This window comes from Bufo gargarizans, chromosome 3, assembly GCF_014858855.1.
Source record: "Bufo gargarizans isolate SCDJY-AF-19 chromosome 3, ASM1485885v1, whole genome shotgun sequence".
NCBI classification, from domain to species: domain Eukaryota; kingdom Metazoa; phylum Chordata; class Amphibia; order Anura; family Bufonidae; genus Bufo; species Bufo gargarizans.
In genome coordinates, this window is record NC_058082.1 from 32,654,949 (window position 1) to 32,668,693 (window position 13,745).

At 45.1% G+C, this 13,745-nt stretch overlaps 1 protein-coding gene across 1 annotated transcript in view; it reads right to left on the reverse strand.

Moving 5' to 3' along the window:
- Window positions 1-9,198: 9,198 nt before the first annotated feature.
- The window catches only part of LOC122931342 (cyclic nucleotide-binding domain-containing protein 2-like), an 89,187-nt gene continuing 84,640 nt past the window's right edge, over window positions 9,199-13,745 (reverse strand). Inside the window, exons 7-8 of the mRNA XM_044285405.1 lie at window positions 9,361-9,506; window positions 9,199-9,268 (exon numbers count right to left, since the gene is read on the reverse strand). Of these exons, the coding sequence (XP_044141340.1) occupies window positions 9,199-9,268; window positions 9,361-9,506 (216 nt within the window). The remainder of the gene's footprint in view (window positions 9,269-9,360; window positions 9,507-13,745) is intronic.

Here is a 13,745-nt window from a genome sequence, read left to right on the forward strand (position 1 = left end):
GGTGTAGTATAGAGGATCTGTCAGCTCTCCTGTGTGGTATATAGAGGATCTGTCAGCTCTCCTGTGTGGTGTAGTATAGAGGATCTGTCAGCTCTCCTGTGTGGTGTAGTATAGAGGATCTGTCAGCTCTCCTGTGTGGTGTAGTATAGAGGATCTGTCAGCTCTCCTGTGTGGTGTAGTATAGAGGATCTGTCAGCTCTCCTGTGTGTGAGTATAGAGGATCTGTCAGCTCTCCTGTGTGGTGTAGTATAGAGGATCTGTCAGCTCTCCTGTGTGGTGTAGTATAGAGGATCTGTCAGCTCTCCTGTGTGGTGTAGTATAGAGGATCTGTCTGCTCCTGTGTGGTGTAGTATAGAGGATCTGTCAGCTCTCCTGTGTGGTGTAGTATAGAGGATCTGTCAGCTCTCCTGTGTGGTGTAGTATAGAGGATCTGTCGCCTCTCCTGTGTGGTGTAGTATAGAGGATCTGTCAGCTCTCTGTGTGGTGTAGTATAGAGGATCTGTCAGCTCTCCTGTGTGGTGTAGTAGAGGATCTGTCAGCTCTCCTGTGTGGTGTAGTATAGAGGATCTGTCAGCTCTCCTGTGTGGTGTAGTATAGAGGATCTGTCAGCTCTCCTGTGTGGTGTAGTATAGAGGATCTGTCAGCTCTCCTGTGTGGTGTAGTATAGAGGATCTGTCAGCTCTCCTGTGTGGTGTAGTATAGAGGATCTGTCAGCTCTCCTGTGTGGTGTAGTATAGAGGATCTGTCAGCTCTCCTGTGTGGTGGTATAGAGGATCTGTCAGCTCTCCTGTGGTGTAGTATAGAGGATCTGTCAGCTCTCCTGTGTGGTGTAGTATAGAGGATCTGTCAGCTCTCCTGTGTGGTGTAGTATAGAGGATCTGTCAGCTCTCCTGTGTGTGTGTAATAGAGGATCTGTCAGCTCTCCTGTGGGTGTAGTATAGAGGATCTGTCAGCTCTCCTGTGGGTGTAGTATAGAGGATCTGTCAGCTCTCCTGTGTGGTGTAGTATAGAGGATCTGTCAGCTCTCCTGTGTGGTGTAGTATAGAGGATCTGTCAGCTCTCCTGTGCGGTGTAGTATAGAGGATCTGCAGCTCTCCTCGTGCGGTGTAGTATAGAGGATCTGTCAGCTCTCCTGTGTGGTGTAGTATAGAGGATCTGTCAGCTCTCTGTGTGGTGTAGTATAGAGGATCTGTCAGCTCTCCTGTGTGGTTGTAGTATAGAGGATCTGTCGCTCTCCTGTGTGGTGTAGTATAGAGGATCTGTCCGCTCTCATGTGTGGTAGTATAGAGGATCTGTCAGCTCTCCTGTGTGGTGTAGTATAGAGGATCTGTCAGCTCTCCTGTGCTGGTGTAGTATAGAGGATCTGTCAGCTCTCCTGTGCTGGTGTAGTATAGAGGATCTGTCAGGCTCTCCTGTGCGTGTAGTATAGAGGATCTGTCGGCTCTCCTGTGCGGTGTAGTATAGAGGATCTGTCGAGCTCTCCTGTGGGTGTAGTACTAGAGGATCTGTCAGGCTCTCCTGTGTGGTGTAGTATAGAGGATCTGTCAGCTTCCTGTGTGGTGTAGTATAGAGGATCTGTCAGCTCTCCTGTGTGGTGTAGTATAGAGGATCTGTCAGCTCTCCTGTGTGGTGTAGTATAGAGGATCTGTCAGCTCTCCTGTGTGGTGTAGTATAGAGGATCTGTCAGCTCTCCTGTGTGGTGTAGTATAGAGGATCTGTCAGCTCTCCTGTGTGTAGGTATAGAGATCTGTCAGCTCTCCTGTGTGGTGTAGTATAGAGGATCGTCAGCTCTCCTGTGTGGTTATATTAAGAGGATCTGTCATCTCTCCTGTGTGGTGCTAGTATAGAGGATCTGTCGAGCTCTCCTGTGTGGTGTAGTATAGAGGATATGTCAGCTCTCCTGTGTGGTGTAGTATAGAGGATCTTTCAGCTCTCCTGTGTGGTGTAGTATAGAGGATCTGTCAGGCTCTCCTGTGTGGTGTAGTATAGAGGATCTGTCAGCTCTCCTGTGGGTTATTATAGAGGATCTGTCAGCTCTCCTGTGAGTGTAGTATAGAGGATCTGTCAGCTCTCTGTGTGGTGTAGTATAGAGGATCTGTCAGCTCTCCTGTGTGGTGTAGTATAGAGGATCTGTCAGCTCTCCTGTGTGGTGTAGTATAGAGGATCTGTCAGCTCTCCTGTGTGGTGTAGTATAGAGGATCTGTCAGCTCTCCTGTGTGGTGTAGTATAGAGGATCTGTCAGCTCTCCTGTGTGGTGTAGTATAGAGGATCTGTCAGCTCTCCTGTGTGGTGTAGTATAGAGGATCTGTCAGCTCTCCTGTGAGGTGTAGTATAGAGGATCTGTCAGCTCTCCTGTGGGTGTAGTATAGAGGATCTGTCAGCTCTCCTGTGTGGTGTAGTATAGAGATCTGTCAGCTCTCCTGTGAGGTGTAGTATAGAGGATCTGTCAGCTCTCCTGTGTGGTGTAGTATAGAGGATCTGTCAGCTCTCCTGTGAGGTGTAGTATAGAGGATCTGTCAGCTCTCCTGTGTGGTGTAGTATAGAGGATCTGTCAGCTCTCCTGTGTGGTGTAGTATAGAGGATCTGTCAGCTCTCCTGTGTGGTGTAGTATAGAGGATCTGTCAGCTCTCCTGGTAGGTGTAGTATAGAGGATCTGTCAGCTCTCCTGTGTGGTGTAGTATAGAGGATCTGTCAGCTCTCCTGTGCGGTGTAGTATAGAGGATCTGTCAGCTCTCCTGTGTGGTGTAGTATAGAGGATCTGTCAGCTCTCCTGTGTGGTGTAGTATAGAGGATCTGTCAGCTCTCCTGTGCAGGTGTAGTATAGAGGATCTGTCAGCTCTCCTGTGTGGTGTAGTATAGAGGATCTGTCAGCTCTCCTGTGTGGTGTAGTATAGAGGATCTGTCAGCTCTCCTGTGCAGTGTAGTATAGAGGATCTGTCAGCTCTCCTGTGTGGTGTAGTATAGAGGATCTGTCAGCTCTCCTGTGCTGTGTAGTATAGAGGATCTGTCAGCTCTCCTGTGTGGTGTAGTATAGAGGATCTGTCAGCTCTCTGTGCAGTTGTAGTATAGAGGATCTGTCAGCTCTCCTGTGTGGTGTAGTATAGAGGATCTGTCAGCTCTGCCTGTGTGAGTGTAGTATAGAGGATCTGTCAGCTCTGCCTGTGTGGTGTAAGTATAGGAGGATCTGTCAGCTCTCCTGTGTGGTGTAGTATAGAGTATCTGTCAGCTCTCCTGTGTGATGTAGTATAGAGGATCTGTCTATCTTCTCCTGTGAGGTGTAGTATAGAGGATCTGTCAGCTCTCCTGTGTGGTATAGTATAGATGATCTGTCAGCTATGCTGTGTGGTGTAGTATGGAGGATCTGTCGCTCTCCTGTGTGGTGTAGTATAGAGGATCTGTCAGCTCTCCTGTGCGGTTGTAGTATAGAGGATCTGTCAGCTCTCCTGTGTGATGTAGAGGTTCCTTGTAGTATAGAGGATCTGTCAGCTCTCCTGTGTGGTGTAGTATAGAGGATCTGTCAGCTCTCCCTGTGCTGGTGTAGTATAGAGATCTGTCAGCTCTCCTGTGTGGTGTAGGTATAGAGGATCTGTCAGCTCTCCTGTGCGGTGTAGTATAGAGGATCTGTAGCCTCTCCTGTGTGGTGTAGGTATAGAGGATCTGTCAGCTCTCCTGTGCGGTGTAGTATAGAGGATCTGTCAGCTCTCCTGTGTGGTTGTAATATAGAGGATCTGTCAGCTCTGCTGTGTGGTGTAGTATAGAGGATCTGTCAGCTCGCTGTGTGGCTGAAGTATGGAGGATCTGTCAGCTCTCTGTGTGGGTAGTATAGAGGATCGTCAGCTCTCCTGTGTGATGTAGTATAGAGGATCTGTTATCTCTCCTGTGAGGTGTAGTATAGAGGATCTGTCAGCTCTCCTGTGTGGTATAGTATAGATGATCTGTCAGCTCTGCTGTGTGGTGTAGTATGGAGGATCTGTCAGCTCTCCTGTGTGGTGTAGTATAGAGGATCTGTCAGCTCTCCTGTGCGGTGTAGTATAGAGGATCTGTCAGCTCTCCTGTGTGGTGTAGTATAGAGGATCTGTCAGCTCTCCTGTGCGGTGTAGTATAGAGGATCTGTCAGCTCTCCTGTGCGGTGTAGTATAGAGGATCTGTCATCTCTACTGTGAGGTGTAGTATAGAGGATCTTTTAGCTCTCCTGTCTGTTGCTGTAAAACTGATCTTTTAAATCTCCTCACATTTTTATTTTAGTCACCCAGTCACTGTAATTATTGTATTGTGTTATTTGCCATTTTCTAATATTTTGGTTGACATTGGGAATCCAGAAATTAAGGCCATTTTATAGCACTCTGACTGAGTCCTAGAAATTTATGGCAGCTCTTAAAACATAAGTGGACAGTAGGTTTTTCATTCAGCTTTACCAGATTTACAGACAACATTGTGGGTGATTTAATTTCTGATGCCTGCAGACTTGTGAATGCAGCTCTGGAGTATAATACATTCTTTAACTCAGCATTAGTACAGGAAAAGATGTGGAAAGTATTATAAATTGGCTCAATAATTTTGATACATTTTATATGTAAATGGTAATCTTGTGGCCAGGGGTGGACATATGCTTTCAAGAGATTTACAGGATATTAATGATGATGATTAGTGTTGAGCTAATTGACGCATCCGAAGTGGAATTCGATCAAAGTTTAGGAAAAAATTGATTTGCCACAAATCCAAATTACCTCACGCTTCATGGAAACAAATGTTTTTTTGTTTTTCAAAAATGGCTGCTGCACGTGTTACAAATTGAAAGTACAAACCGGATTCCAAAAAAGTTGGGATACTAAACAAATTGTGAATAAAAACTGAATGCAATGATGTGGAGATGGCAAATGTCAATATTTTATTTGTAATAGAACGTAGATGACAGATCAAACGTTTAATCCGAGTAAATGTATCATTTTAAAGGAAAAATACGTTGATTCAAATTTTCACATTGTCAACAAATCCCAAAAAAGTTGGGACAAGTAGCAATAAGAGGCTGGAAAAAGTAAATTTGAGCATAACGAAGAGCTGGAAGACCAATTAACACTAATTAGGTCAATTGGCAACATGATTGGGTATAAAAAGAGCTTCTCAGGGTGGCAGTGTCTCTCAGAAGCCAAGATGGGTAGAGGATCACCAATTCCCACAATGTTGCGCAGAAAGATAGTGAAGCAATATCAGAAAGGTGCTACCCAGCGAAAAATTGCAAAGACTTTGCATCTATCATCATCAACTGTGCATAACTTCATCCGAAGATTCAGAGAATCTGGAACAATCTCTGTGCGTAAGGGTCAAGGCCTGTAAAACCATACTGATGCCCGTGATCTCCGGGCCCTTAAACGACACTGCACCACAAACAGGAATGCTACTGTAAAGGAAATCACAGAATGGGCTCAGGAATACTTCCAGAAACCATTGTCAGTGAACACAATCCACCGTGCCATCCGCCGTTGCCAGCTGAAACTCTACAGTGCAAAGAAGAAGCCATTTCTAAGCAAGATCCACAAGCTCAGGCGTTTTCACTGGACCAGGGATCATTTAAAATGGAGTGTGGCAAAATGGAAGACTGTTCTGTGGTCAGACGAGTCACGATTCAAAGTTATTTTTGGAAATCTGGGACGCCATGTCATCCGGACCAAAGAGGACAAGGACAACCCAAGTTGTTATCAACGCTCAGTTCAGAAGCCTGCATCTCTGATGGTATGGGGTTGCATGAGTGCGTGTGGCATGGGCAGCTTGCATGTCTGGAAAGGCACCATCAATGCAGAAAAATATATTCAGGCTCTAGAACAACATATGCTCCCATCCAGACGTCATCTCTTTCAGGGAAGACCCTGCATTTTTCAACAAGATAATGCCAGACCACATTCTGCATCAATCACAACATCATGGCTGCGTAGGAGAAGGATCCGGGTACTGAAATGGCCAGTCTGCAGTCCAGATCTTTCACCTATAGAGAACATTTGGCGCATCATAAAGAGGAAGGTGCAACAAAGAAGGCCCAAGACGATTGAACAGTTAGAGGCCTGTATTAGACAAGAATGGGAGAGCATTCCTATTTCTAAACTTGAGAAACTGGTCTCCTCGGTCCCCAGACGTCTGTTGAGTGTTGCTAAGAAGAAGGGGAGATGCCACACAGTGGTGAAAATGGCCTTGTCCCAACTTTTTGGGATTTGTTGACACCATGAAATTCTGATTCAACATATTTTTCCCTTAAAATGGTACATTTTCTCAGTTTAAACTTTTGTTCCGTGATTTATGTTCTATTCTGAATAAAATATTAGAAGTTGGCATCTCCACATCATTGCATTCAGTTTTTATTCACGATTTGTAAAGTGTCCCAACTTTTTTGGAATCCGGTTTGTCAGAAGCCCAGGAATGCAATATGACCCATAATTACGAGCAGCCAGCCAATCAGCAGATAGCCATCCTCTGTGATGTCACATGTCGTATTAAAGCCTCATCCTGCATGGTATCCGCCATTTCACTGTGAGCTGACCATAGGGAAAGACGTGACAAGCGCTTATGTGCTTGGGACAGTGTTTCAGAAACCTATTTATAGAAGAACACTGAATAGGGAGAGTGCAGGGACAGTGTAGGGAGATCATAGGGAGAGTTGTTAGACACTGTAGGAAGTATCTAACAGGATAAATCAGTGTGAAAAGTAGACGTTCACAATTGCCATTAATTCTCAGCCTGGTAATGAATGTTAAAATAAAACACAAACTAACTTTATTGCTGATTCAATACTAAAATCTGGGGCAGCACAGACCACCTAAAGCGTCAAATGCAGGCTAGGGTGCAATAGTTAATCAGAGGTAGGTCTTTAAATATTTCCCTCAATCCTATTGCTCCCCATAAGGTTTAAGGATACACTAACAGTGTGTCAGCCGGGTAGTTTTCCACACTGGTATACACCTCAGCTACGTATCAGCTGCTACAAAGAGCAGAGCAATCCCGACCAGCCGTGCTAGTAAACAGCCCAGTCTATACCAGTGAGGTTTTAGGCAGTAAGTCAGTGCTCTGTATTGTGCTTTACAGCAGCGCTCACTTAGTAATAGTGTTACTGACGTAAGGTGCCGATATCTGCCCTACACACTATCACCCTGCCTGTGAAATACTATCTACTAGATGATGGTTCACCATGTCCACTCACCTAAGAACTGCTCAACGCGTTTCTACCGAGGGGGTAATTCCCCTGTGTCATCAGGAGCAGATATTAATAATGGCTGCAAAAACAGAAAGTGCTATCTGCCGCTGATGGTGTGCGGACAGCATGTATCCTGCACTGGAATGGCCGTGACACTGTATGAAGTCAATAGGGAGTCTGCAGGGACAGAGCAGGTTGATTGTAATGTAATTGCCATGTTCTTGTTGAACTGCTGCCAGAATCCCAGTTAATCTATTAGTTTATACATAGAATTACTGTGACTCAGTATAAAAGGGCAGTCTAATATATTGCCACGTACATCTTGTTGAACTGCTGCCCCCATCCCCATTAATCTGTTAGTTTATACATAGAATTACTGTGCCTCAGTATAAAAGGGCAGTCTAATATATTGCCTCGTACATCTTGTTGAACTGCTGCCCCCATCCCCATTAATCTGTTAGTTTATACATTGAATTACTGTGCCTCAGTATTAAAGGGTGGTCATTTATTGCCGCATTTACGGTATCTTGTTGAACTGCTGCCACAATCCCTTTTAATCTGTTAGTTTATACATAGAATTACTGTGCCTTAGTATAAAAGGGCGGTCTAATATATCGCTGCGCGCATCTTGTTGAACTGCTGCCACATTCTTAGGTAATCCATTGCATTACTGACACAGACAACTGTAATGGCCATTGACCAACAGACAGTTGCCTGGCCCTCCAAAGGAATGGCCAGATGTAAAAATGTTGCTGTAGCTGGCACAAGTAGCAGCAGAAGAAGGGGTGGTGGTGGCAGCAGCCGCAGCAACAGGACAGAGCTGCCACTGTCATCCAGCTATCGTGTTCTGACCAACAATGCAACTGTACTGTAATAGTTGACTTTCTTTTCAACATCCTCTCAAGCGACAAAAAATACACACAGCCAGGAATCAATGGGTTACTCTGACACCACGCTTAGTTGGCATGACCCTGGAACTGCCTCTGTGCCCTCACCTGTCCTGAACCTGCCTCTTGCTTTTGCTGCTCCTTCTGCTAGCCAAGTAATGTATGCCACTGATTTCTTAATGCTGTGGACAGGTCTACCCCCATGGTGTAACTTCCACGTTAGCCAGTGGTAGCTCATGCGTGACACGTGTCGTTTACTCCGGGCCTTTGAGGAGGCCACTTTATTTGTCAGTCGGCAGAACTACGGAAGGAATGATGTAATTCCACTCCTTCACATCCTGGGGGAGATGCTGACAAATCTGATTTAGCAGGGGGATGACTACTGGCTATCCACATTGTTAGACCCTCGCTACCAGTCAAAAATGGGGGCATATTTTAGACCTTCTAAGAGGGATGCAAAAATGGACTACTAAAGAGACATGCTGTGTAGTCAGTTGGTTACTGTCTACGAGTGCCATCGCTCTTCCTCAGGAAGGTTTGACAGAAGGGACACTCTGCGCTTATGCTCCACTGCCATGACTAGGGGAAGGGGAGGCAGAAGCAGCACCAGCTTCATATGCAGCAACTTTAGTCTGGAGTCTATGATGTGCAGTTTTCTTCAGCCACCTCCTGAACATGTGTTTGGACTGCCACAACATGCATTAAAATATATATTTATTTTCTCCACTACTTTATTGATGCTGCCTAATTTCTTTATTTTATCCCACTATGGAGCTATTACACTCCAGGGGTGTTCACAGGTTTTTGGCTTTACTGAAGGGTGCTGTATGCTTTTCTTTTTGTTTAACAGAAGGGATTATCTATGAATCTTGGTGCCCTGCACAGTGATGTAGATGGCGATAAATTACACCTGTAATACTGACGGCACAGTACCTACAGAACCGATTAATTATGACTGTGGGTGCACTAGAATGTAATGCACATGGCAGTACCCAAACCCTGCACTCTCCCTGCAGTTTAACTTCCAAGGCTTCCCACTGAGATAGGGCCACCAAGTGGGAAGAATATGATTAGGCAGAGTGGCCTGGGTATACCTGATTTATCACGATTCGTACACAAATTAATTCGCAACTAATCTAATTTCTTGTCGAAGCTCGAAGGAATTGAATTTTTCAAAACTTCGCTCATTTCTAATGATGAACTACCATAGGATAAATAATCAATATCTGATCAATAGGGGTCAAACTCTCAGGACCCCCACTATCAGACTGTGGACAGTGTATATGGTTTTACCTGTAGCAGGTGTGGACGCAGATTCTGGGGTTATTGTAAGGTAGCTTATGAACTGGCCATCCACTGAGAAGATCAATGCTTTCTAGCAAACGTATGTAATCAGGTCCTTCTTGGGAGTCACTGCTCAAGAAAATGTTCAGAAAATCCTAAAATAAAAAGAGAAATTTATGGAACCTCAAAATTTTCCATTATAGACTAAGTGTATAGAATTCCATATCTAATAGACAAAGATATCAATTACCGCCAAGTCCAAGAGTATGTGGGTCCTTGACTGATATGGACATCCCTTGTCAACCTTACCATGATGTTCAAATGGCTAAAGTATGCTAATCCATATGACCATGGGCAGTACCATGCCAAGAGCTCATGCCATCTGGCATTGATTGCCTGGTGCAACATCAGGGCTTTTTTTCTGGCGGAACGCACCGGAACAGCGTTCCGCCACCTTTTGACATCGCAGGCTGCGATGTATCAGCGGGGAGGGACTGGGAGGAGGAGCTGGGGGCCGGTGCGTTCACTGTGCTCCGGCCCCCAGCTCCAGTACAGTTATAAAATGTGTAAAATTAATAATGATTATATTCATGCTGCCCCCTCTGTAGTATAACATTCAATATATTGTACTCACAGGGCTACTGTTATTGTAATGCAGGCCGGCCGGGCAGACGAGCGGCAGCGACACTGACTTACGTCACGTGCCTGCGCCGCCTACTTTATGAATGAAGCAGGCGTTGCAGGCACATGAAGTCAGTCAGTGACGCTGACGCTCGTCTGCCCGGCCGGCCTACATTACGATAACAGTAGCCCTGTGAGTAGAATTTATTGAATGTTATACTACAGAGGGGGCAGCATGAATATAATAATTATTAATTTTACACATTTTATAACTGTACTGGAGCGGCAATGGGGGGTCTGTGGATGGCACTGTTAAGGGGGGGTCTGTGGATGGCACTGTTATGGGGTGGGGGGGTCTGTGGATGGCACTGTTATGGGGTGGGGGGGTCTGTGGATGGCACTGTTAAGGGGGGGGGGGGGTCTGTGGATGGCACTGTTATGGGGTGGGGGTCTGTGGATGGCACTGTTAAGGGGTAGGTCTGTGGATGGCACTGTAATGGGGTGGGGGGTCTGTAGATGGCACTGTTATAGGATGGGGGATCTGTGGATGCCATCCACAGATCCCCTATAACAGTGCTATCCACAGATCCTCCACCCCATAACAGTACCATCCCCAGATCCCCCATTAACAGTGACATCCCCATATCCCCCATTAACAGTGCCATCCCCAGTCCCCAGATCCCCCATTAACAGTGCCATCCCCATCTGGGGGGTTTCTTTGCTGGGCTGGACTTTTATAGCCCCCCCCCCCCCACCCCAAATTTTACTTGCATCCCTGTTCTTTAAAGGGGCGGTTTTAGGGGGCAGTCCTAGGGGTGGGTAGGGGCGTGGCCATGGGAGGGGGGGTGAGTTCCACCACCTTTTCTCTGAGAAAAAAAGCCCTGTGCAACATCAATGCAAAAGAATCAAATTTAGATAGACAGGGCCAGGTATGTCTTCGCTAACAAAGTTCCACATGACTACTCATTTTCCCTCAGCAGTATTCACATGAATGGCCCATCATGTGATGTATAGTTGTGATGAGTCTGCCAGAGTAGGAGTGACTCTTAAGCAGCTCTCCCCTTCGGTTTATAGGTCCCACTACCTATGAACTCCAAATCTCTTAATATAGATTGGACAACTTCAATACCTTAACCTGTAGATACCTTTGTACTTACCTTGACAGTACCCCAAGCTTGGTCACTACTCTTCAGCAGCTCTTTCCTTTGGCTCATAGAAGAACCCTCAACCTATAAAGTTAGGAGTGGTGTTGGGAAGAGAGTATGCAAATGAGCTGTTAATTAGCCTGTTTAAAAGGTCAAACATTGACTTATAGGATAGGGGCCTTATCTGGTGGCATTAGAGGCGGAGCTTGCTAACAGCTCATTTGCATCCCTCTCTTCCCAGAACTCCAGAGGAGCATGTATGATCTATAAGTCTCCTCACACCACTAAAGCACTCTCCAGATATAGTATCCTCAGAATCCTGACTAAGTCTACTTTCACACTCGCGTTCTGTCTTTCTGTTTGTGAGATCCATTCAGGGATCTCACAAGCGGTCCAAAACAGATCAGTTTGCATTCAAATGCATTCTGAATGGAAAAGGATCTGCTCCGAATGCATCAGTTCAGTCTCAATTCCGCTTTGGAGACAGACACAAAAATCGCTGCTTGCAGCGTTTTGGTGTCCGTCTGATGAAACTGAGCCAAACGACACACAATGTAAGTCAATGGGGACGGATCAGTTTTCTCTGACACAATCTGGCACAATAGAAAACGGATCCCTCCTCCTTTGACTTTCAATGGTGTTAAAGACGGATCCGTCTTGGCTATGTTAAAGATAATACAAACTGATCCATTCTGAACGCATGCAGAGGGTTGTATTATCTGAACGGATTTGTCCATGACGGATCCACACAAAGCGCGAGTATGAAAGTAGCCTTAGGCCTCTCACCCAGGTAAGCCAGTACTCTCTGCTCTGCACTGATGAGGGGCAATCACCTTGAAACAGCTGTCTGCAGGTGAGGTGCTAAATTCAATGATTATCCAAGTTGTGTCTCAAGGCCTGTTTCAAAGGTTGAACATTGACTTAAAGGATATCTACCTTATATCTGGTGGTGTTAGAGGCAGAGCTTGCTAAGAGTTTATTTTCATCTCCTGTTCTCAGAATTCCAGAAGAGCATTGCCTGGTATCTAAGACTCCTCATGCTGCTAAGGAGATATAGTATCTCCTGAATCATGACCTAGGCCTCTCACCAGCACTCCTGCTCTGCCCTAATGAGGGACAATCGAAACAGCTGTCTGCAGATGAGTTGCTGGCTTAGTTATAATGCAAGTCATGTCTGAAGGCCTGTTTAAAATGTCAAACATTGACTTATAGGATAGCTGCGTTACATCTGGTGGCATTAGAGGCAGAGCTTGTTAAGAGCTTAGGTGCTCTTCATAAGTTATGAGTTATTCCCTGAAATCTATCTGTATAGCGCCACCTGCTGTTTGCTCTTTTTCTAAATTCTTTGTCCAGCTCACTGAGATGAAAGCTCAGTTCCTCCATCCTTCAACTGCAGCAGAAAGGACACGCTTGAAATAAACCTAGCAAAGAAATAAATGGGGATATCTTTGGATCCATTTGAGGAACAGGCTGGTTCAGAGTTTGTTAGATGGCGCTTGTCATGGGCTATATGATTAAACTAATTCATAAGACATCCCATTTACAGGCATATTCCAGGATTTTGTTATTGATTGCCTAACCTCTGTAGAAGACACAGCTGGTTACTGCACCCATTGAAGTAAAGACTGCAGTAACCAGCTCTACCACTATACAATGGAGGGCGCTACGTAGTTCTACACCAATTTCAGGTGCCAGGGCTACCGCAGCTGGTCAGCAGGGTGTGGGTTGTCATACCCCCTTTGATCGCATATTGGTGGTCTGTCCCAAAGATAGGCCGTCAGTAACCAAATCCTAGAATACCCCTTTAAGGCCTTGACCCACTTAGGCAGCAGATTACAGAATGTGAATGCTCAGTATCTATGAAGGACGTGGATTCCTGGAACTGAAGGTTTTCAGAATATCCATTCCTTTTTTCCAGAAGAAAATAAAATGATGAGCTAAGTCAATTGTAAAACATTATGGTTATAATCAATCTCTCATATTCTACAACATTTGCAGAAATTACTCTTTCTTTCTGAATATATTTTATCATTAATCACTTGGCAAGACTGAAATTGGTACCATAATGAATAATCAGAACATCATATTAAAATTATGCCGTGAATTACTGCGCTCGTATATTGCTCAGTGTAAACTAAGGAGGATTTCATTACACACTGGGTGATTTATTTTTTTGCGCATTGTGAAATTAGAAATACTATGTGGGAAACCAAGTGCACACAATGCTGACAAGGAACCGTGACGTGAATTAACCGCTTCTGTCTGAATTCTGCTTCTCAAACGTTTCATTTAAATAGCAACATGTTTGAGGGATTTTCCCTTTTTTTTCCCCGCTTTTATTTTATTTTTATGCATTTTTAGTTAGGCCTCTTGCAGGCGAGCGTGTCTGTATAAGGTCCGGATGCTTCCGGTTCATTGTGGCAAACCCGCGCGAGTAGGTACGCAATTGCAGTCAGTTTTGACTGAGATTGCGTTCCGATATTCAGTTTTTATCGCGAGGGTGCAATGTGTTATGCACCCGCATGATAAAAAACTGACTGTGGTACCCAGACCCGAACTTCTCCACAGAAGTTCAGGTTTGGGTTAGTTGTAGTGTAGATTGTATTATTTTCCCTTATAACATGGCTA